This window comes from Patiria miniata, unplaced genomic scaffold, assembly GCF_015706575.1.
Source record: "Patiria miniata isolate m_02_andy unplaced genomic scaffold, ASM1570657v1 HiC_scaffold_5, whole genome shotgun sequence".
Taxonomy (NCBI): Eukaryota; Metazoa; Echinodermata; class Asteroidea; order Valvatida; family Asterinidae; genus Patiria; species Patiria miniata.
In genome coordinates this window covers 10,696,690-10,721,870 of record NW_024037072.1, presented here as the reverse complement: position 1 = coordinate 10,721,870, position 25,181 = coordinate 10,696,690, and the positions used below count along the sequence as shown (strand labels likewise).

General features: G+C 38.8%; 2 protein-coding genes across 2 annotated transcripts in view; one reads left to right on the top strand and one right to left on the bottom strand.

Moving 5' to 3' along the window:
• Positions 1-1,405: 1,405 nt before the first annotated feature.
• The window catches only part of LOC119741777 (dual specificity mitogen-activated protein kinase kinase 5-like), a 41,214-nt gene continuing 17,438 nt past the window's right edge, over positions 1,406-25,181 (bottom strand). The window contains exons 12-21 of the mRNA XM_038217673.1: positions 10,722-10,803; positions 9,171-9,232; positions 8,502-8,550; positions 7,550-7,674; positions 5,430-5,501; positions 4,391-4,417; positions 4,213-4,239; positions 3,980-4,012; positions 3,308-3,369; positions 1,406-2,347 (exon numbers count right to left, since the gene is read on the bottom strand). Coding sequence (XP_038073601.1) covers positions 2,182-2,347; positions 3,308-3,369; positions 3,980-4,012; positions 4,213-4,239; positions 4,391-4,417; positions 5,430-5,501; positions 7,550-7,674; positions 8,502-8,550; positions 9,171-9,232; positions 10,722-10,803 — 705 coding nt within the window. The 3' untranslated portion in view covers positions 1,406-2,181. The remainder of the gene's footprint in view (positions 2,348-3,307; positions 3,370-3,979; positions 4,013-4,212; positions 4,240-4,390; positions 4,418-5,429; positions 5,502-7,549; positions 7,675-8,501; positions 8,551-9,170; positions 9,233-10,721; positions 10,804-25,181) is intronic.
• On the top strand, positions 12,433-23,307 carry LOC119741778 (complement C1q and tumor necrosis factor-related protein 9A-like). The gene is made up of 2 exons (XM_038217674.1): positions 12,433-12,741; positions 21,078-23,307. Exon 2 carries the CDS (start codon positions 21,078-21,080, stop codon positions 21,912-21,914), a length of 837 nt encoding a protein of 278 aa, XP_038073602.1. The 5' UTR covers positions 12,433-12,741; the 3' UTR covers positions 21,915-23,307.

Genomic DNA, 25,181 nt, shown 5'->3' with positions numbered 1-25,181 from the left:
CACTTTGTTGGAAAAAAATATCAAAAATCAGATTAAACATCCGCCTTACAGAGATATGCATGTACATGCCATCCCCCAATTACAGTGTACAGCATAACCTTAAACTGCTAAAAGCAAAATTGGAGGCACAATTTCAAACAATAATTTGTAGTAAAATATGCAAGTTTCCCTTATAAATTCCAATACACCGATGCAGCTTGTTTTAATATGTCTAAAAATAAGGCTTTTTACTGATACTACGTGTCAAAAAAACGTGTCCTACTTTTGATCCTAAATAACTCTGTTGTTAACCAATCAAATTAAACCAAAATTTCAGATCATGTAAACAAGGCATGACAATTTTATGGAGCGAGTTTCATCAGCTTTGTGCAAGAAGGTGAGATTTAAATGCCATACGAAAACAATACTCACTTTCAGAATCTGCCACTTTTGACTTGGCATCCTCTAATGGTGATACAGCTCTGGAGACTGTGGCAGATTTTTTTGTCATACGGTGTTTAAATCTTATCAAACTCACTCCATAACATTTGTCATGCCTTGTTTACATGATCTGAAATTTTGGTTCAATTCCATTGGTAAACAACACAATTATTTAGGATCAAAAGTGTGACACTTTTTTTTTTGACACATAGTACATGTATTGCACTGATTGCTTACCCTTAATCTGCCAATATGATTTTCGATCTTACAAATGACAAAATCATTTTTATCCAATTTGTGTTATTTAAAGGCAGAGTGGACCATTAGTAAATTGTGCATTTTTTTTCTCTCGTTTGAAGCAACAAAAGTGCTCAAAATCTTACGCAGGGTGCTTAACAACTAACCTGATAAAGTTTTAGTTCTGTGAATGCTGTATATTCCGGAAAAAAAACAATCTTCCAGGATCTCGATTTCAATTAAAAAGTTTCTGAGTCATATATTAAATTGCGCCCGAATTCAGCATCTGGGAAATGTCCTCATTCAGCTGATTGCAGCTACGCGATGTTACGCGACGCGATGCAACCACCCATTCACCAATTCTCCCAATTACAAACCAACTACATGTACCAACGGACATTTCCAAAAATGTGTCACTTGACACATCTTTGGAAATGACCTTCTTTTATTGTTTTCTTCAAAATGACAGTATGCCTGAAGGAGGGAGTTTAGAGTCACTACTATCTTTAAACCAAGTAAGCATTTGAGCAGTATTTTGGCCGGTCACTTTTTGGATAGCTGCAAATGGTCAACTCTACCTTTATAACAAACATTAATTAATGCACTTGTGGGTACATGCACATGTACCCTAAAATTGTTCAGGTTTGATTCTTAGATAAATGCGGAGCATCAATCGTAGAGGGCAAAAATAACAGCCTTGAACCATAATTATGGAGATGTTGCTGGAGTTGAAATATAGTAGCAGCACCCTTTTTTAACGTAAACATCAAGAAGATCAGATTCAGGCACCGTTGCATATACCCTTAGTTGCTCTAGGAAGGGAAGGGATGCCTATCAAGTTTCAGACTGTGTTCCCTCGGATTTACAGTGACCTCTTAATCCCTTTGATCTTGAAAGGGAAATGTAGACGTTACACGACATTGTGGGTAGGTCAATTACCAGTGGCGTAGCCAGGATTTTTTTAGTGGGGGTGGGGGTAGGGAAAGAGAGGGGCAGGGTGGGCACAACCATTTTGAGGGGGGGGGTACAAATCTTGCATCCAAAATTAATTTTCTCCAATCTGTTCAGGGTACCGACTGGCCAGCCAGTCTGGGGAAGGGGGGGGGGGAGGGGCTGGGGAGGGGCTGGGGAACTGGACTTGATTTCGTGCTTGGGGGCTCTCTTTCCCCTTTTTTATTCATATTTTTAGAAATCAATAGCGGGAAGAGAATTATACCATCTACTTAAAACTAGACATCTACACTCCTCCAGTGGTTTTCTATACTCCTTTTGTTGTTTAATTACTGTAGAAAAAGAATGACACTTCTTGGGGGGAGGGTTGATATTTTGGATTTTTTGGGGGGGAGAAACTTGTCCTCAGGCAGCCCCTCCCCAGGCAGCCCCTCCCCCCTTGCCATAAACAATGTCCGTGCATTTCATGCCCACGTGCCAGGCGCACACAGAAGCGTGGACCCCGGTCACCAGATAAATAAAATCCGTTCAATGAGGTCACCAGTTCCCTTGGGGGGTGGGGAGGAGCCAGCCTCACATCCCCCCACCCCCTGCTGCTGCACCCATCAGTCTGATCTCCTGCAGGTTCCTGTAGACCCACTCGGCGATGATCTGCTTGTTACCGTCGTCGTACGTCCTGATGAAGGCGTGGTGCAGTAGAGCTTCGGGTGTGGGCCGGTCTATGGGATTCTTCTGCATGCTGAAGAAGGTACAAGGAATTTTAAACTCAGCATACAGTTTTGTAGTTGAGTCCATTGCAAGTCCATCAAAAGTCAATCATATGTCATTAAGCATGTTTAGTCCCAAGTCAAATCACAAGCCATTCCAAAGAACCACGACAAGGGGATTCCTTTGTTCATTCCCCGTTATTTTAGACCACACTTGTGAATTGAATTGAGATTTACTTGTGATGGACTCCACTACAGCACTGTAGCCTGTAGGCAGGCAAATGATGAAACATGACAAGTAAATACATTTCTACACCAGAAAAAATGTACATAATATTTGTTCCTATGTAAACCATTCCTTCCTTCCTTCCTTACAAGTGCAGACTTCATGGCTAAAGATAATCTCCCTGCCAGAAACACCAGGGCGAACCCCTTCTCTTAGTGTAGTGTAACTGGGTTCTTTAACGTGCATTACACAACACACGGGACCTACAGCTTTACGTCCTATCCGAAAGACGAAGCAATAATGGTTAAGTGCCTTGCTTAAGGGCACAAGTGTCTGCCCGGGCTCGAACCCACGCCACTTTTGCCTCTGAAACACCAGAGCATGAGTCTGGTGTTCTTAACCGCTAGGCCATGACACTAGGCCATTACATACAAGTAATGGAATATTTGACCATGAGACCTTTGAGCAACATCTACACATTTGTCATCCTTGGCAAAAGCTTTGATTTCACAGCTCTTTAAGCACAAAGTCTCTAATTTTTGTTCAGTCCGTGGAGAGTAGCCAATGAATGAGCAAGCTCAATGTACACATAAAATGCTGCAAGAACTTCTTCATAATTGGTGTAGAGATGAACAAGAAAGTACAGAAATCTCTAAATACGAAATACATCACAGCCAACAACTTTCAAGAAATGGCATGAGCATGCTTAAAAAGGTTTATACAGCTAAAATTAGTCGATATGATTTAGAATTCTACCTCTACTTACCACTGGGCTACAAAATCCACAAATGGTTCTGAAAATCTATCCCTGGGTAATGATGGAGGCGCCTGCAGTCAAAGAAAATAACATCACACATGTTGAAGTTCACAAAGATTCTTCATACTGTAGCTATAAGTATTAACAGTGCTCTACAAGCACGGCAAGTTTAATGTAGGGAGTGTGACCCTAATTACTAAATTAGGGTTTGTGAATCATGATCAGAGGGTCAGGGTTCGAATCCAGCTGCTGGTTATATGTTAATTGTGTCCTTGGGCAAGCCACTTCATCCCCACTTGCCTCTCTCCACCCAAGAATAAAAAACAGGTACCGACATTAGCTGAGGAGTAACCTGCGATGGAATGGCATCCCATCCAGGGGGGATACAAATATTCTCAGCCCTTTCATGCTACTAAAACCAGAGATAAATGCCGGCCGGTTAGATAAACGCCGGCTTGTTTGGCAACATTGACTTGTGACAGACTTTTACTTACTTAGTTGCTTTACAGGTCTCATCATTGTCGAAAAGTCACACAAACACTGGAACTACTGAAGAAATTATTTTTGTTTTGATTTGTAAACCACAACCTCAACTGAAAGTTAGAGATTTATGCAATCAATGTTCACGGATGTTTTGACTTTGAAACTAAATACAACCGAAAAGTTAGAAGAGTAACTCACCTCATGTACAATGCACTGCAGCAAGTCAATTGGCTAAAAAGGAAAAAAGATGACAAAGATAATGATTGGTTTTCTAGCCTGAAAGATCCACTCATAAAATCATACAAATCAAATTCCTAAAATTGACCAGTTACTGACAGATGAAAATAATCAGAAAAACGAAATTACCATTAAGTGACTGTTAGTCGTCTAATGCCAACTGTTTCCATGAGAGAAAGTGCACATTAACTTACCGATAGTTCATGTTCTCTTGGCGTAACCTGTAAGGAAAGATGAATTCAACGTTTCAAAATGGGATAAAAGTGAGTAGTATGATGCAGAAGACTAGAAAAATACATTAAATAGAGCTGTATGTGAACACAAATGAACAATAACACAGAATATTTATGAAAAAGAAAAACACAGACTTACCGGGTATGGAAATCTGCCCATTGCCATCTAGAAGAAAAGGAAACATTCACACCAGATGAGTACATCAAACATATGAGTGCAAGCCTGTTCTTAACTGTACTGTAAGGATGCGACTTGTGTTTAAATTTGTATACATTTAGCAAATATTTTAAGAACCGTTTCAACGTTTAGCCATTTCACAAAGGCAGACGCCTGCCATTTTGTCTCTGCAGACTGGCGTGATTTACGTGATAAATCAACAATGACTGGCATAAATAGCAGGCAGTCATTGACAAAGTAAAATCTTAGTACGTGTATCCTGAATGTAATCAAATACTGTAGTGCTTCTAAGGTTTTATAAATTAAATAGGTTCGAAAACGTTAATTATTTGCGCTATGTATGTTTAACTCAAAAAGAGGATCTTGTGAATGCAGGTCTATTTTTAATAATTCTGGTTTGATCAAACATTTTGAAAATTTGTAAACGGACTTAGAATTGTTTTCGGAAACGTTTTAACATCACATCCTTAAGTTGTTGTCAATTCCATAGGATTTCATCAGATGACAGCTAAAATGGCCAAGGAATGTCTTTGCCACATACATGTACTTGAGTTGAAAAGCTTTTATGCTTAACTGGATGTAGTACCATGAGTATCGAAAACCCCACAAAATGGCAAAGTTGCAAACTGAGTTACTGTACATGTTTCTTTTAAAATAAGCTTCACGTACATGTACATGCACCTACATTTACATGAACACAGGGAGTCAGGTTGGTGCAGTGGTTTCTTTCCCTGCCTTCCCCCTCTATGGCCAGGGTTCGATTCCTGCCCTGGTCCACATGTGAATTGGGTTTTCAGTCCCTGCCTGATTCCGTGGGATTTCCCCAGAATATTCTTCTGGGGTTTTCCTCCCACCTCTAAAACTGTAATTGCTTCTCATTGTCTCCTCTCTACAGGTTTCTTCCGGCTTACGAGCTTCAGTGTCTAGGGCCTTTTGAGGAATCCTTGGTTAAAGAACCAGACGTAATATAACAATGTAACATGAGTCACAGTGACTGTACCTCAAGTAGAAATACCCCCAGACTCCAAACCTCTGAATGCACGCCATACTGGTCTCCCTTCACTCTCTCAGGCTAGGGAAATAAAATGAGAAATGAATGCAAACTGCAGGTAAGTGAGAAATACAGGCTAGTGAGATTGTTTTGGGCAAAGCCTGGTGAATATTGTGAAATTCACAAAGACCATTACAAGCTGTATACAAGTGCATAAATAAACCCCACTGGTAAATATTGCAAACATTAGTCCAAAGGTACTATTTCTGCTTCGATCTTCTGCTCATTCTTGTCATATAAATTAGTGGCGAGTTTGAATCCACTGGTCAGTTTGGACTTTGACAACCAGATATTCAAACCAACCTTAAACAATTTAGAACTTCCATTTTTTGTGACACACGCTAAAGAAAACAAACGTGACCGGTTCCACAAAACAGGGTATTAAGTCGCACTGAGCATTATTGTGTAATGGTCCGCTCAACATTGAGAGGGTGAACATTTCGTCAAAATGAGAATTTCCTTTTTTGGGGTCATGAATGACATCTTTAATACCTTCAGTTTCAGGTTTCATTCACAGAAATGTTGATTTTGATGAACGATTTTGTGTGCATCGTTCTGTTGTTCTACAACAAAGCCAGCTATTTCAAAGCCTGTTTTCTCAGTTGTGTAATTTGAACTCCAAGGAAGTAATAAGTATGCAAATACGTCATATCTCCAGAATGGTAGGGGCTATTGAGTTCTTTTATATACAAAATGAAATCTTACATTGTGGGCTTACCAAACATATATGTAACTCAATTTCACTTTTTTTGCGACATAATACCCTTTTTTGTGGAGCCAGTCACAAATGGAACATCCCCCAATTTGCTCTATGGCCTCTGACTGTAACAACATTTACTTGCTAGTGGTCTTCTTGGTGTATGCCTGCCTAATTGACTTATCAACGAGTTCCCACCCATTTTATCACCATTAAAACTCTGGAGTGTTTTTGTAAAGGCCCAGTGGTCACTGAATCCTGCAAACTATACCCAATCATTGTGGAGGGCATTTCACGTGGCACCTCACTTGTCACTTTTTGTTGGCATGACTGTGAGCTGAATGGGAACTTCCGGTGAAATCGGATTGTTATTCGTTTTGAAAAAAAAAGGATATCCGGATTTTGAAATCCACTTTCTCCCATCATAATTCACTACAGGCTTGTGCATGCACGAGTTCTCTGCGTGATTTGAAAACCAAGCATCACCCAAGATTATACATGTCGATTGCCTAAACATTATTTGGTCGTGAGTTGCAACGCTAGATAATAATCCACAAAAGCTGGACGATGATCATAAAGGATAGTAAACAATCACAGGAGAATGTCACAAGGGAAAAGTTATTTTGTTAATGCCACAATGGGCTCTGTGCGCCAACGAAAGAGGGTGCCCTTTTACCTAGCAACAACGTCCCATGGGTGGGACATTTAGCTGGTTGACGCGCACCGTTCCTAGTGTGTGCCACACGTACACCAGGGGATTTGTACAATGTACATGTACACACAGTGGTACGGTCGCGCGTCGCAGGAAAATTGCAGTCAGGTAAGATGGCGTCGGTCGGTCATCCCCCAACTGTACTTTCTTTGCTGGTGAGGGGGTACTTGTGAACGGAGCGGATAATGGAGAGGTTTTGCAAACTAACGGATACAGTAAGTGTGCTGGATAGATCATCAGTCTGTGTGGTCTTGTGACGTCATACGCAACTCGCTACCGGCTACCATGGCTACACGTGTACAGAGCACTGACATATCGCGCGTTATGCGTTAAATGTTGACTTTCAACCTCTTTTCTGATAAGTTATTTAATCATGTATGACTTGATTGAAACGAGATAAATTGCTGAATATGCATATCGCATTTGTTCGTGTTTGAAAGCAGGATTAGCTGCAGATATGAGGTTTTCACCAGAGGCTACCATTTTGGATTACTGCCTGGTTCCAACAACTACGCAAATGCATTATGTGTACCTGATGCGAAACAACGCAATGGTTGATAACGGTTGTACGAATAGCTAAACGTATGCATACACGTATCCGTTCGTATGCGAAACCTCTCTAATCTACAGACATGACAAATGAAACAAAGAAAAACTTACTGCCATGTATGCATTAGTTCCAACATATGTCTTTGTAATAGAGTTGACGAGTTGAGCACTAACACCAAAGTCACATAGCTTGATGTCACCTTGAGTGTTGACCAGAATATTGGAAGGCTTGACATCTACATAGTAGGGTCAAAAGTTATGGAACAAGTGGAGAGAAAAGATAAGTGTCTAAACACTCTGAATTTTGAGCCCTTTTTTTGGGGGGGGGATAGAACCTTGGGACTGTTTGGGGAAGGTTCACTCCTAGCCTACTGTGACCAGATATACAGGGTGACCCCAAATAATGCAACCCAAGAACCATATGCCTTTTTTCAAATATGTGGTCTGTGAATTTCTATGTTTTGGGTATCAGATTAAAGCTAAGAGCTTTTTCTTTTAAATAGTGAAAAAATCATGAAAACAAAATTGGAGGGATATTATCGCAAGGTAAAATCTGGACTTTTCCATTTCACGAGGCAAAGCAGAGTGAAATGGAAAAGTCCAGATTTTACCGAGCGATAATATTTCTCCCATTTCACCATGTTCACAATTTAAAGCCACTCAATATTTGTTTTATATAACTAGATCCTTGTCATTTGATTTACAGTTAATATGAAGTTCTATTTCAATACAACATTGGCGGGAAATGTATTTCTCTCTTCTAAACCACCCCTTCGCGAAATGTTTGAACCCAACTCTGTAGCTACTGGCTCTTGGGAACAATACGCGCTACGCACACACCAGCATATACATTTGCACACAAATACCGCACCATTGAACAAGGGTGATCCTAACTGTTGAATAGTATTTCCCATTCCCCATGGGCGAATGGGACTTTTTGAGCCCCGGCGTGAATGGGAGCAATAATGAATGTCACGTGATGTGAGTTCCACCAATCAAATGACAAGGATCTGTATGTCAGTTATAACACCACATAGTCTTACAAAACATAGGTGTTACCCACCTCTATGCATGATCTTCAAACTCCAGAGGTAGGTTAATCCTTTAACAACCTGATATTGTACAAACAGAGAGTGCATCAGACAGGTCAACTGGACAAGCTCCATCAAGATGTAAAACAAGCTGGATTTGTTTTTCATAAATAAATAACTGAGAATTATTCTGTCCAGAAGGAAAATATAAGGCGATCCATATCTGTTTTACGTCCATAGAGCATTTATGCCCTACTGGTCAAAGACACATAAAACATGTACATGTAAGTCAATTGTACGGTCTAAAATTTACGAAATCTCAAAATGACAAGGTTAGGATTTTAGGTGCTTTTCTTCTAAGCTGTTTTCAACATCTCATGGCCCTTGAAACACCAAAATGTACATGTATCTTAAAACACATTTGGGATATTTACAGAACCATGCACCACACACAAAATAAGAAATGTTATTTTTTTTTTTTTTTTCATTGAAAAGGCAACTCAACAATATGAACCACGAATAATTTCCTAAAAAGTCAGATCAAACTGACATTTTCAAATAATTTACATGTATTGGCAAATACTGGCCTGTAAATGCGCCAATAACCCCTTGAAACATCAACCTTAGCATACATGTACATGTGCTCCACGGCTGTAATTGCGCACACATTCATAAATCTCAAGGTAAGTAGGCCTACTCACAGATACAGTAATTCTTCCCAGTAGATCCTCAGGAATACATCTGTACATCTCTAACGAACCACCTTAAACAAGAGGGAAAAATGACATGAACATACCAAAAAAAGCAGTTGAAAAATCCACGGGAATAAGTTCCATACATGGTCATCACTATTTTCCCTGCAGTGACCTATTAGCCGTCAGAAAGTGATAACATGTCATAAACAGTCAAATTTAGCAGGGCAAATATTGAAGCATTTACTGAGAAAACACTTGGAATTTGTCAGACCAGTCTCATAGGGTTTGTGCACAGGCTGTCAAGTGATGTCCGGGTATTAAACTCTTTCCAATCCATGTATAGGCCTACTCATTGCATGGAAAAAAAATTTATCAGAAAAATTTGCACCAAGTTGTTCACAAATCCAAGCATCCAAGCATTTAGTGGGGTGCTGTGGTCCAATGGTTACGGTGTTCGACTCGTGTGCCGTGGTACATGGGTTCGAATCCTGACCGTGGGAACACGGTGCTTGTGCTCTTGAGCAAGGCACTTTACCATTATTGCTTCGTCCTTCGGATGGGACACAAAGCCGTAGGTCCCATGTGTTGTGTAATGCACGTTAAAGAACCCAGTAACACTTATCGCTAAGAGAAGGGGTTTGCCCCGGTGTTTCTGGCAGTGGCTGCAATATGCGCCACAGCATCTTGTAAACCATTATAAGGTGCTACATGATGGGTCTCATATTTCTCATAAACTTTATTTACCTTTCTTTAATAATAGACATATCTCCAGCGCTATATACATGTAAGACTCCAATAGTAGTAGTAGTATCATCCAAGGGAGTCCCCATAAATTCCTATCTTAAGCCGAAATAAACTCAGAAATATTCTTTTTTGTTTGACTATGTTGACTTGAGAAGGTGTTGCCTTAAATACAAACCTGAAATGAAAGATGTCTGCCCTGTGCTATTTCCTACATGTAGTTTTACATTAAAAAAAAATAGACGAATTGCCATTTTTCATGAAATGCAAAATTAATTCACTTTTGAATGAGGCATCCAATAAAAGAAATTGCCGATGTATATTTACTTTAATATAAATTTATTACTTGCAGCCCCACAATAATTCAAATGTATCAAGCTTAATTAGTGCATTATGGGTGCAATTAAAGCAATCAACAATAAAAACATATTTTCAGAGGGTTGAAAATATCCAAAAGATTCCTGTTAAAAAAATACATATACATTTAAATTTGTTAGGAAAAGAATTGTTGAGGAGCAGAAATAAAGTACCTTTTAGCACACAACAAAATCAAGCTACCGAAACCCCCCCCCCCCCCCCAAAAAAAAACCCCAGTAAATATTATTTAAATGAAACAATTATTTAAACTGTCAGCTGCATTTGTACATATTCGGTAGCCAAGTCTAATGACCAGATTACAAAAAATGTATGACACAGACACACAGTTGACATCTTGCGACAGTTAACTGATTCATAATGAAGACGATCACATTTGCTATTCTGGACACACGTAAATGTACATGTACAATCGCAGACCGGCTTCATGCAATGACTTACCATCCATAAACTCTGTACATATTGATATCCTGTTCTCTGTGAAGAAGGTCCCATAGAAGCCAATGATAAAAGGGGAATCACACTGTCAAATGGAAAGAGAGAGAGAGACAATGAAATATACCGTAGGTATCAAACATGCATGTCAGTCACATAAACTAGTATTAATATTTGTAAATGTTCAATATACCGGTAACCACTAAAATGAAATGACCATGGGTACAGAGCGTGCCAAAAAAGTGCAACATTCAGAAAACAAATAATTAAAATTGTTTCAGGTTTTTTTCTTCAATGAAATAAGATGTTATATTCAAGCCTGACTATTTCTCAATCCACTCATTTAACCCCGTTCCATTTGGGTCCCTGGATCCAGAAATGCAAACAATTAAGTGAAAGGGTGCAAAGTTTACTTGGGCCACTCCAATGCCTATTCGATGCTTAACCCAGATTCAGCATGTCCAGGTGAGAGTGGCCCAAGTAAAATTTTACACCCTTTCACTTACATGTACCGGTAATTGATTGTATTTCTGGATCTAGGGACCCAAATGGCATGGGGTAAAAAAAAGTTGAGTGAGAAATAGTCAGGTTATAATGTAATATATAATTTCATTGAAGGAAAAAAAATTAAACAGTTTTAATTATTTGTTTTCTGAATGTTGCACTATTTTGGCAGACACATGTGATATTGATGTTTTTTCATACACCTCCCATTTAAAATATCTTTTAATACATTATTAGTTTTGAAATGTATGGCTATGAATGTAAACTCAACCAATTTCCAGCGACAATTCAGGAATGAGCACACATACATGTACATTAAGATGGGAAGCCATCTCCAAAACTGCCAACATTACTCCATTTCCTATAGTTCTTTTGGTTATGATTTCTTAAAAATTACATGAAACTCATTTCTCTAAATTTCTTATTCTTGTACGCTAGTGTTTCCTCACAATTCTTACTACAGCGAGATTTAACAAATGCATGTGTGGTAGATACATGTATTGCTGAGGAGGTTAAATTTCCAAAGACAACTTACAAATTCTAATTCATACATTTAGTTACATTTACATGTACCAGCTATTTGGCTCCCTCTTTCCTCCTACAGGTCCTAGTATTTATTTAGTCTCATTGTATGTAAATCTTAGACCCCTGTTTTCTGTATGTTAGTCACTCCGTCCTTGGTTTTTGCTTGTGTTTCATTTGCACTTGTCTATTTGGTTTGTCTGTTATTCTTTAAATTCTTTAAAATCAGTTTTTACAATTTTGCATTTATATAGGCCTGCCCCTATTTGCTTTGGCTTTTTAAAATCTTGCCTCCATCTTAATATAACTCCTTTTTGTTCTCATGATGCTTTTACTTTGCTTTTGATGGAAATAAATGATATTGATATTATAATTATAAAATTATATATACATACATGTTCAATCCTGATATTTTAACAGGTTTTTGCCATTATATCTTTGCATGGAAATTACGTAACTAGACAATTGTCAAAGCAAATGGAACAACAGTAGAAATATGCACATGTATCACTCGGCACAAGGATAGAGACACATACATATCACACTGTATCAGATATCTAGACGATAATCCCTCTCATCAGCCAATCACAGCCTCCGATACTGATCACACAATAACCCCTCCAATGAGAGTGTAGAAGTCCGAGCACACCACACAAGCCCAGGACAAGACCACCCTTGCACACACACACACACACTTGCCGATGCAGTATCGTCAAGGCAGGACCGTGGAAACCAAAGTCAGGCGAGACTACATCAAAGTGGCATTTCCACTGCAAGAACTCCTCTATCGTCAGTGCCAATGCCCGATTATTACAAAGTGTAAACGCCAGGAATCTTGACAGGGATTTTGTTCTGGTGGATTCTCCTGAGTCTCTTGCCAATTGTGACAGTTTCATTAAAGTGTGCGGCAGGCTGTTTTTAATCTATCTGTCATCGGTCCAGGAAACATCACTGTCAGACCTCTGGATTACCTGGATCAGACTAGCCGGGCAAATACAAGGTAAGGATGGATCCAGTGACGGGCTTCTTCAAAATGAGGAATAAGTTGGAAAAATTGCATTTCCTCTAATAAGAGATGCACAGCCTTTGGGCTTGAAAGGACTTTATTAAGGATGAGACTTTCGATTTAAAAAAAATCTGATAATTGGATGAAAGGTCCGAAAGATGCATTTCTTTCTATCCTGATAATGTCTGTCTCTCAGATTAAAAAAGCCTGAATTCAGACAAAAGTCTGAAAAATCTCATGCCTGCCTTTATTGACCCAATTTTCTTTTTTTAAATCATAAGATGAACATGTACCGGTACGTAGTACGATACTATATTGAACACACCAACTTTTGAGCGATAACGAGTGTCATCTTTTGTGAGATTTTTGTTAAATAAAAGGGGTTTTAATCGTACTTATACATACACTTCTATTTTATGTTTAAAAACTAGCCTATGCTAGAAATGATCAATGGCAATATAAAGGGATACACACATACATGTACAGTACACATTACACATGTAACAGAAAGGAAGAGTAGTTAATTAATTTCCTTCGCACAACAAAGCAAAAATACTGTTGGTAGTATGTAATGACTGACTAGGCATCAGTTCAAATGTTTAACGTTTCTATACACTATTTCTGAGACAGACAGAGTTGGACGCGTTGGACAAGAATACACTGATAAAAGATTTTATATGTGAAAAAATTCCTGGTTATCGACCACTCTACTGAGTAACAGACAAAACAAAATTAAATTTTAACTCCTCAAAACTAGCATGGGCTGTGCGCATTATTTTTTGTTCACCACCTCCGACATGTGTACAGCATCCCATCACTGAGGTAACTTAACACGTATCGGTGCACTCCAAAGACTTAGACCTGAGTTTGCAAAAACAAGTCCCATCCTCATCAAGTTACATCGGACGTATTAAAAGACTCGGAGAATCCTGCTGGATAATCAGCTACAATCGCCCTGGAGCGACAAACTTCCAATTTCCTTCATTGTTTTTTCTGGAGGGGTGGGGGTGTTTTGAAATTACATGTACTGGACAGCAACACACATATTTACATCGATCAAGCCAGCTCAGGCACATGAGACAAGCAGTGCAACCATTTAATGTGAAAAATGTCTGCACCTGATTCCCCTGCGCTCAATCCCAAGATCAAAATTTAAAGTGAGACATAGCTCCAAAGAAAATGTCAACTTCCTTGAAACAATAAGCTATTCAATAGACCTACATCTTTTCTTTAGAATTCAGTAGAAACTGTGGAAAATCTTGTACTGTTTTTGAAGACAACAAGAACTGTAGATATCTTTATGTGAAACGAAAATCACAACACAATTTACTGAAAATCTATTCAAAACTCTATAAAAGTCAATATATCAACCCCAAAACACACCTAAGAAAGCTTTTATAATACAGCCCTACAATTTCATGATTTTCACTTGACAAGCAAGTATGCCATGTATACGCTTACTGCTATCCAAAGAACTTCAATACTTTCCCAATCCACAACCTATCACGTTCAATAGCCTTCATTCAACACAGAGATTACGCCTTCAGAAGAAACCCCCCCCCCCCCCTATCGTTTCACATGCTAGGATTCACACCACTAACCCCTCCACTGATAGACGGCGCTCCCAGCATACGCAAAGATTGGATGACTGGCAAGTCCTTTGGGAAATGGAACACGCTATAAGGCCGCGACTTGATCACTCTCGTATGGGTGTTAAATGGCTCGCGACTGATTTGCAACAAATGCCGGCAACATTACCGTACATGTACTGTTCACCTCGCACGCTTATTAGGGCCGAGAGTCGGACGGGCGTCAACTGTTAATGAAAACTAATGCAACGGATGTCAAATTGAAATGCTCTGTGGAATTCATACGGCATACATCTGCTTGTGTGTTCATGTAGCTCTATGCACAACAATCAGAGGAGCGTGGAACTAAAAAATGAAACCTGACTGACTTTATACATGTACATGTACATGTAGCTGCAAGGTTCATATAATTGACCATTCATGAAAATAGTGGCGGGATTAAAGTTCCGATGTTTTAACATTCGGTTTGAATTCCACTATTTGGTTTGGATTTTGGAAACATATATTCGAAACCAACCATAAAAAATCAGGCCTTCAATTTTTTGTGTGACACAGGCTAAAGAAAACAACTGGAAAATCCCCCAATTTGCTCCATGGTCTCTGATTGTAACTGCATTCACTTGCTAGTGGTCTGCTTGGTTCATGAATAGCCTGCCCATTTGACTGATCTAGAGTTCCCTGTTATAACCGTTATCATGGTTACTCGGTTTGAAGGGAAAAAAATGAGGAAATCCCGATTTTCAAATCTCTGATTTCTCCCACATTACATGAAAATGACTTTTAACAATTTGATTTGATTTTTAATGAGACAGTTTTATTGGGTCAACAACTGATTTTGATTTCAAAACATGACTCTAAAATTTCCAGAGGAAACATGGGAAATGAGTAAGGAAGCCAGATTGGCTAGGGTGGGTCTTTTGGATGGTTCAAATGATCCAGTAAATTCAAACTTTGAACAGTCTTGTTCTTAACTCTTGAATACTAAAGTGCATCTATTGAAGGATGTTAACAAAAATCAATAATGGTACCCAATGTAATTAATCCTTCGTCCACCATGTACAGCTTTTAAAATGTGTGACCGCGAAGAGATATACCAATAAAACCCACTCAACACAAATCTGATACATATGTATGAAAGGTGATAACTTGTTCCATTAAACGGGAACCTGTTCCACTTACGTATCTTTCCAATTTAAATGCAACCTCGGCCTTCCAAACCGACAGCCAATATCCATTAATTCCATGGCGCTCAACTCCCGGCGCAGAGTCTAAATGATTGGGGAAGCAAATTGGTGCACGCGTGCTCTCGCGATCGGTGGGACGTGTCCTTCCTGCGAGCCCCACGGACGATACGTATAAATTGCCGGATGCTTAAATGATACCGCGAATTATTGAGCTGTGGACATGATAAAGGACTAAGGGGGAAATCTTTGGGAGCACTCCGGGCGTCTGGGAGACTACGGGTGGCTCATCAAGGACGTTACTCTCGGACAGAGTCACTACACGCACGTCTCAAATGGATGCCAATTATTTCAAATTCATCCCTGCCACTGCTTACATACATACATGATAATTAAAGAAAGACTACAAGTATGTACATTAAGAATGACTCAGCTAGACAAAAAAATGTTCATGATAAATAGAACAGCCTTCTTCTTGTCCCAACATTTTTGCTTTGGAAACCTGGATGAGGACTTGAAAGATTGTAAAATGCCAATACAAAAATACTGTGCCTACACTAAATTCATTTTTTTAAAATTTATACTTGTTAATTTGACTATTTTTCCATCCAGAAACAAAAGAAACATCACATTAAAGTAATTGCAAAACCACACTCTCATCAGGACTTAATTTTTCTTTTTAAATATTTTTTTGTATTAGCAAAACCCAACACACATGTGCATTTAGTTGTAAAATTAATAATAATCCTTACCATGCTTACTAAACTTTAATCAGAAAAAAATCCTACCCTGTTCTTAAGAAGACTTATACATGTAGATGTACATGTACCGGTAAATTATATAATTTTTTTAGAAATTGGTTACAGCCTATGAAAAGATATTGCAATGAAATTGCCCAGAAATTTAATTGTCAAGATTGACTAAGTGCAGGTTATGACAGTGATTGAATAATAGCAAGCCTTTTAAGTGGATTGCGTTTGCTCAAAACAAACCAAAATCAATGGCATGATGAAACTATTGACACAATGCTGTCCCCCGAAAACCATCACGAATCCAAAGAGTACGAGAGATTTCAGTGCAATGCACGGGGGAAATTGGGAGGAATTTTGAAAACTGATATTAAAGAAAACACTACTTTACATGTTCAATATGTAACAATTTTAATAGAAATAACATCATTTGAAAGTTTCCTATTGATAAATGGGCGACAAATTTTGATTGTGAATTTGTCTTCAAGGAAATACCACTTAAAGGTATCAGTCAGAAGTGGCTTCTGTTGAAAACAGAACGACTAAATTTTATTTTCCAAATTTTTGTAACAATAAGGACATGAAGGAAGACTTTTCCTCTGAAAATGTTTACACATTATGTTTTTAGGATTAAAGGCCTGTTCATTCTCAGTACAATAGCGAACGTGAAGGTGAATTTGTGGCTTCACAATAAGTACATGTATACATACATGTATACAATCACGGTGAGCACTGGCTCATTTATTTTACCAATTTTCACATTGTTCATCTACCAGTGCTACGCAGTCTTCACTTTACATTTCCTGTACTCTGTGTATATAATGCCACTTCCCACAGTTGAACACAAATTTCACAGCAAACGTTTCCTGATGTCAAACTCGTTTTTCTTTCGCATTGAAGAATGACTCGGCCTTTACTTGGTAATTTTTGTTAGCTATTTTTTTGGTTCTGTCTTGACTTTTTACGACCATACATCCATCCCTTTTGCTAAGTCCAATAGGTGCTGTTTCACTTTATTTTCCCTTGGAAATGATCAAATCTCAAAAAAACACGAAACGTAATGAGATTTCCCTTCATAAAAATGTCACAGCGAGTCGAATTTCGTAAAGATTGTAACAAAATGGACAGCGACCGGAGTAAGCCTAATCCAATAAGACCCATCTGACTCAATCTGTAGGCACCGTCTCAATCCGCCAGCCGCTCCAGTGTCTCCTGATTTGTTGTGATACGACTGGCCGGGTATTTTCCTTCGCATTCGAATTTCTGTTTTGATAGGACTCCCTGTAATTAGTTGGCCCTAGTAGTCTGGGAGATATATCATCCTGGGTCGTTTGTAATAAAAAAGCATCCGCTTGGTTATATTGCATACAAAACATGATATTTTTTTTCTGGCGTGTATAATATTTTGACGGACAGGGGAAGTTGGAAAAAAACTAGAACAGTTCTTGCTTCATATGTGATGCGATCAAGCTAAAGGAGTCGTTTGTCGGGAATTTTTATTTGGAGATACAGGCCAAAATAAGATCACTTCATCGCATCACTTCATAACATCTCTTGGTGTTCCGACTTCCATAATTTTTTAACGAAAGATGGTATCAGCATGCGGTTTTCACAGCAGTAATGCTGAGATTGTGCTCTTTTTTCTATGTCAAAAAATAAAAATTGACCAGGGTCGACAAACGACTCATGTAGCTTGATTGCATCACATATATATTAAAAGTTTCTACTTCATAATGTTGCATCAAAACTTGCTTGTCTCTAATTTTGCAAATAAAAAGTATTGCATGAAAGAACTTAGCACAAACCATCATATACAAAGGAACTGAAGTCATGTTAAAAAATAAGGAAATGTATATTTGTTGATTTGCAAAAAAGCTGAACAATAAAAAATGAAGTAAAAAAGGGGAATAAAATGAATTGGGAATTTTCTTTCATTAAACTTTATTCCATCTTTCCTTTTCCAACATAAAATTGATACCGGTAGTTATTTAGACATACAAAGAACGTGCCTCTTGACCTTTGCAAACTGGCAAAAATGATCCCTTTTTTTGTAAGCGTGTTATATTGTTTTTAGTGCAAGGTTTCAATTTTCAATTCAACATGTACCTTTTTAGAAAAAGTGAGTGCATGCAGTCACTGCAAAGCTGTGTATTGTATTTATAAACAAATTTTAAAATGTGTTTGAAAAGTTGTTTTTTAAAAGCATGCATATTATTTGCAGCGTTTACTTGCATAGACCTACATTTATGTATGTACATTCCAGTGGAACTACATGTACACACATCTGTATGTAGAAGCTAGAAAACTGTATACATTGTACATGTAATTGCATGGACACACAAACATTTCATCCTGGATAGACGGGCTAAATATCTCCTCTTCCGTAGGAAAATAAAATGCTAAAGGTTTTTTTGTTGTTAATTTAAAAGGTGGCAAATAGTAAATGTTGCTTCCCGAGGGCCAGAGAAAAGAAATCAATATTACCCCTGCCGTAATGGACCCAGGGGGCACAGGATGACATGTCCCCCCCCCCCCCCCCCCCCCCCCCCCCAGGGCAGACAAGACAAGAGAGAGCTGGGATAAGCCTGGCCGGAGGGATGTCGAACGTTTTGCTTTTGTTAAGACGGTCCGCGGGCACTTATTGGGGATCAAGTTCTTCATCATTGTGTGTCCAATTTCACTGGGGCTTTTTATTGGCTTTGCATTGACTGCGTCCAGTGGGACGGAGGGGTGAAAAACAGCAGCACAGCAAGAAAATGACAAACAAACTATTCCACCAAAGGCATATAAATTTGACTTGTTTGTCAACTTCTGGAAAGGCATAATCCCTGTGAATGTAAAATGTGGTGTACACATGTACATTGTATTACAAATGTATATGCTCGATCCCTGAAGGTTCGTTCTCAGAAGATGCTACAAATTTTGAAGGAAAAATTATCCATAACTTGCACATTCTTTGAACCATGTATTCAGATACCATACATGTACATGTACATGTATGGTACATGTAGCTCTGTCCAGCTTCCAATGGCCTTTGAAACTTTGGACATCAACTACACGTATGTATTTAAATACATATATTAACACTGGACATACAAGTGCTATTAGTTATCCTACGGGCGCAAATGCAACACGGAATAATGTAGTGCATCTGTGTCCAACATCCCATGAGCAGGATGATTTTATTTTCCAGCAAACGTGAAGCACAGTAACGTTGGAACAAGCACGCTGTACACAAACTTTATAGCGGTTATGCGTGCAACGGGAATGGCGTGCGCATCGTGAAATAGTGCGATACGCGGAATGCGTACAGTGTATATGGGCCATGGTATATGGGATAATGTAGCATGGTTTGTTGCCACACATGGATCGACCACTGCAAGTTATAAAGATTAATGTCGTCATTACCAGTGTCTCCTTGAAAATGTGCACAAAAGTTATCAACAAGAATATACCCCTATAATTGTGAACTACATGTACGTCCATTACCTAACCTCTAAATTTGATTATAGTACTTACATGTATGATGTTTTAAAAACATTAGAAGAAGACTAAAATCAATTTTCTTTTGCCCTCTCTTTAAATGACATTTCAATTGACAAGGTGCATACACGTGTATAATTGAATCTGCAATTAATCTTCATGTACATTCTGTCACTCAACTTTAAATGATACCCTGAAATCTGCCCGCTGGCAATTTCATTTTGCAGGCAGAATTCACGGCGGCAGAAATGTTCAAAAGGTCATTTCATTAGAGAGAATTACTCCGGAGTACAGACCAATTTCAGTACATACATTGTAGATCTATCATGTCTATGGAAAAACTGACTTATGATTACACGGCCAATTTACTTCTGTGTAGTAAGACGTCGGCTGATTCGCCATATGGACTCCGTGCACAAGTACTTCCTCTATGGTCACACAAGAAGAGTTGGGGGAGGCCACTGGGGAGGCTATACCAAGGCATTGCGAAGATATTATAAGTTTGTGTAGATTCAGAATAAAAATAGTCATGAGCACTTCACACCAGAAATGCACAAACTAGTATGTGCATGCGCATTGTCCCCCCCCCCCTTCCAAAGCTCTTGACAGCGTTAAAAAAAAAACATCTACTGTTCATGCAGAGAGTTTATACAACATGTAAAAACCTCCAAAAAAAGAAGGTCCACACTCATTGGAGGGGTCATAATTTCGAATCTGATCGTCTTATAATGACGTCATTTATACAGACCTTTGGTGAATGTTGTTAGCTATATTTTGATACTCCGTTTGCTACCAAAGACTGTTAATCGTCCAACATTGAAAACGGTTTATGAAAAATGATGCAGTTTGAAAAGCTGCAAATTGCTGAGTGACAATGTGACACTGCCCAAAATGAACGGCAGGAAATATCAATCGCTCAGTACTAATGTAGAACATGTATGCATTGGAGAACGCGAAATTGAATTACCCACGTTTTGTTCGGGCACTGTACAGTCCGGCCAATTATGGGCGTGTGTGGTCGCGCTTAGCAACTTCTCCTTGTGTAACCTATAAATCTGCAACTTTTCAAACTGCATCATTTCTCATAAACTCATCATAAGACGATCAAATTCAAAATGATGACCGCTCCAATGAGTGTGGCCTTTTTTTTGCAGTGTTTACTTATTCAGTGCTGATTGCTATTTTAGTCCAATTAGCAACTTTAAATGTACATGTATGTAAGGACTGTCTATTTTTTTTCCACAACTCTAGAAAATGAATTTTTAAGACATTTGACTTTGGCGTACCCATACTTAAAAAGTGTATTGTTTGTGTTTTTATTGATACAGATGATGTCCTCTGCAACCCTGCAGCACATTTTGTTCATCTCACTCCTACCAACTTTGATCAGCTCACGTTCTGACCGACCATGCAGAGATTGCTGCCAGCAGAAGGGGGAAGCAGGCCCCATGGTTCCATCGGGGCTACCTGGTGTGGTAGGACCCCAGGGCCTCCCAGGCCGTGATGGGCTGAATGGGCTCAATGGCCCTGCTGGATTACCAGGCCGATCTGGTGAGAAGGGGGAGAGAGGAGCTTCCGGTGACATGAGCGGGATACTCAAGCTGCTCAACCAGCAAACTCCAGACGTACTGTCAGACTTGCAGGAAGTCCTGGACATTCTGAAAGGGCAGAAGACGCAGATGTTTGCAGGGCCTGAGATGATGATGGCCTCTCCTCCACTGATACACCGGGTGGGGCACGTGGAAATCACCGCGTTCACCGTGGTGCGTACGTCGGATCTCCCTGGGCACGGCGATTCTGAGAAAGACATCACCTACGACCGGGTGATCACCAACATCGGCAACCGTTTCAACTTTGAGACAGGCCACTTTGTCTGCTCGACCAACGGCACCTACTTCTTCACGTTCAACGTAGTGCACGACCGCGACGTGATGGTGGAGCTCGTTAAGAACGGGGAGCGTTTGGTGGCGGTGCACGGAGACGCGGCACAGAAGCTACGCACGATGTACACAAACAGCGCCGTGGTGGAGCTGGCTGAGAGAGACGAGGTCTGGACGCGCCTGAGCAGGAGCCACAGCCTGAGCGGCAACACACAACACCTGACTACATTCACAGGTTATCTGCTTTATCCCGCTTCTGCCACCAAAAGGCTTACTACAGGATGACCCATAGGCAAGCAGCCTGTAAATGATGATATCTCCTGGCAATATTAATTTGAACATGTACTTTATAAGCAGCGTGCGACTGTTATAAAACTGTACACCTAGAGGAACTGATAGACTGATAACATACATGTAGTGAACAGTGAAGTATCCTTCAACCAACTGCTCTGATTTTGTTAAATTGAAGTAATCCTCAATCTTATCTATGAGATTTTTCACCTGCCTTGCCTGCAGTCCTGTACCCAGTATAACATACTGCTTTATAAACATGCTGTTATAATATGTACCGTATGTACATGCACAAGTAAATAGATAAACTGTACCTACAGTACTTGTACAGGTTTGTAAAAATTTAAATCAAGCTGTAGTAAACTTGACTTATTACATCAATACATGTAGCTTTCATTATTAAGATTACATCTATTATATATTTCATGAATCTCTGCTGAATCTGATGTTTCGCTCACACTGCACTTTATCAGTAATACCACTTGTTTTGTAATATTAACGATTAGCTAAAATTTACAGATTGTTGATTTTCTAGAGTCTAACAAGAAATTGCTCTGAGAATAATCTTCACTTTTTATGTACTTATACTGTCACTGTTTCTGCGAAGTAAACAAACATGAAAAACAAAGATTTTTGTGACCTAGCTGCAAGTAAGAGGCTGTTTACAATTATCCGTTTCTTTGAAGCTCTTACATCTTGACTATGTGCTGAGCGAGAAAAATGAAATCTCATAATACATGCTTACAGCTGAAACCCAACCCTGCTAATTCAGAACTCTCGAACACTCAAACAATGTTCACAAGGACCTTAAGGGTCTCATCTTCTGAATTCATGAATGGCTCAGCAACTGATTGTGTGCTACAGATCCGGTATTCTGTCACTCCTCCTTGAACTACTCAGAGCACTCTTGACCTCGGGGGATTGTCCAATAGTGTAATCTGATTCCCCGGAGTTTACTTCCATTCTCTCTGGACGAGACTGGAAGGCTGGGATAACAGGAAAGTGCAGCAGACTTTTCCTTTAGGCGATGCTTGATTTTTATCAAGTACTGACCTGGAGTTTTATTTGTCTTTCTTGAGGATAAGATTTTACTGTAATGCCAACATTTTAATACTACTTTGGTGATATCAGGATATGGTACGATTTCTGCTCATGATAGAGCCACATATGTGTACCTTATACTCAGAACAAAAAAAGGGGTTTTATGACGTGCCTGGGTTTTATTAGATTGCTGCTGTCACTTTTAACTATGATTTCTGATAAAAGAATTTAAAATATAAGCAATAACGTTCACAAACATAACTGAGATGAAATTTAAAGACTGCAATGCATTGTTTGATGTGTTTTTGAGGGTTTAATTTCTTAAGCAATTCCTATTTCAGACATCACTTAAAGGGAATGTACATCATTGGCTTTTGCTGTAATTTTCAAAAATGAACTATTTGAGGGGATAGTATAATAGATCAAATATTGTTACACTGACATGTTTGAAGTTTTGTGTTCGGAAATGCTGGAAAAGCCAAGAAAAACAAAAATGTTCAAGTAGTCTGGTTCCCTGACTCCACCAAAGATGAAATGGATCAATTTATAGATGCCGGAAAATTGTAAGGTAAGGGAACCAGTCTAGCTGGCCTGCACCCGTTCATGAACATGTGACCAATAGCAAACAAAATTTTAACTGAAACAAATGGTAAATTTGGAGCAGTAGTTGAAAAATAGTTGGGTTTTTCCAACGGTGGTCGGCCGACCACGGTTGGAAATTTATACAAAAATACCATTTTCTTGAAAATGACTTCACACCAGGTGCCATAATTTTACAGGATGCTTTAGACTGTCATTAACCAACATCCTAGTAAGGTTTTTCGTAAAAACTTGGTAGTTTTATTTGTTGATGTTTGCAAATGTTGTATATTCCCTTTAAGCCAACACTTTTTAATATGTAATGAAAGAAATCTTTAAAACAAGGAAGCATTCCAAAAAATAAGAGGAAAAAACTAAATGAGATATGATGTTCTGTCAATGAGATCTTTTTTAACAAGCTATACATTGTACAATGTACTCATCATGCTTCTCATTCCAGTGGATGTCATATCAGTAGGTTAATTTGCATCAAAACTTTACAATAAACAGTGATCTTTTCTAACTGGAAAATGAAAATGTAGCAAATGAACTTGAAGAGAAATAACTATATGTACACATAAAAAAAACAACTTTTCATGGCTTTCTGATGGTTCAATGACATAAATTAGATGATGGGCAGCTAGTGTATTCAATAGGGGAATAAAAGCATGCTTGTCCGGTTTTAAACACTCTGTTTAAGACCGGTTGGAGTCTGGATGCTGATAATTACCCTCTCCGAACCCATTCATAAATTATACCTTTTGGGTCAAATAATCAAAACTGTTCAGTCCAAAAGTCAAAACAAGTCATAAATGATAAATTTCCAATGATTTTGTTCAACAATTTACCTCATGTTTTTCAGGACACCCCTCTAGTTATATTATGGCATGTCCAGTTTTGCGAGTGTCATAAACAACTCCTATCGAGATTCGTGTACGATGTGGCGCACAATGCAGCTGTGTTATATGGTATATTTATTCATATTACATTGTGACCCAAACCATGCAAACATGCCAAAGGTCAAATTGCATGATACTTAACAATATTAAAACATCAAAATCATGGTAAACAGGTGCCGGTGTATTGTGGATTTAGGAGTTAGGACTATGAAATTCTGACTCACTGGCAGTATTTCGCATGCCTACTACGTGGGGATTGTGAATGTTCAAATTTCATGTAACACTGGAAAACATTTAAGACTACTAAGAAAAATTTAAGATGTAGCTGCCAGCCGGTCTTTATCAACATGATCAACCATGTGACGGCTCTCGACCAATAGGAATGGGTAAACTGTCTTAGTATTTATGAATATTGTATAAAAATACCCAATGGAACAAAATATATGTTACTACTACGTTAGGTTTCTGTAGCTAGGGATGTCTTTTGCTACTTAAATGAAAATATCTTAAAGACATTAGCAATACTTGTAAATGCTTCTTTGGGAGATTAATGTGGCTGTGATATATTGGACTGGCATGTACATGTATGCATACTGCTCAGGAAGACTGAACGCAAATGCTTATCTTCCTCAGTTTGCTGTCAACATGAGGAAAGTTTTCAGCAGTTCTGGTCAACTTGTGGCCACATTTCCATAGATTAAAGATACAGTGTGTGTGTAGGCTCTCAACCAATAAGAATTTT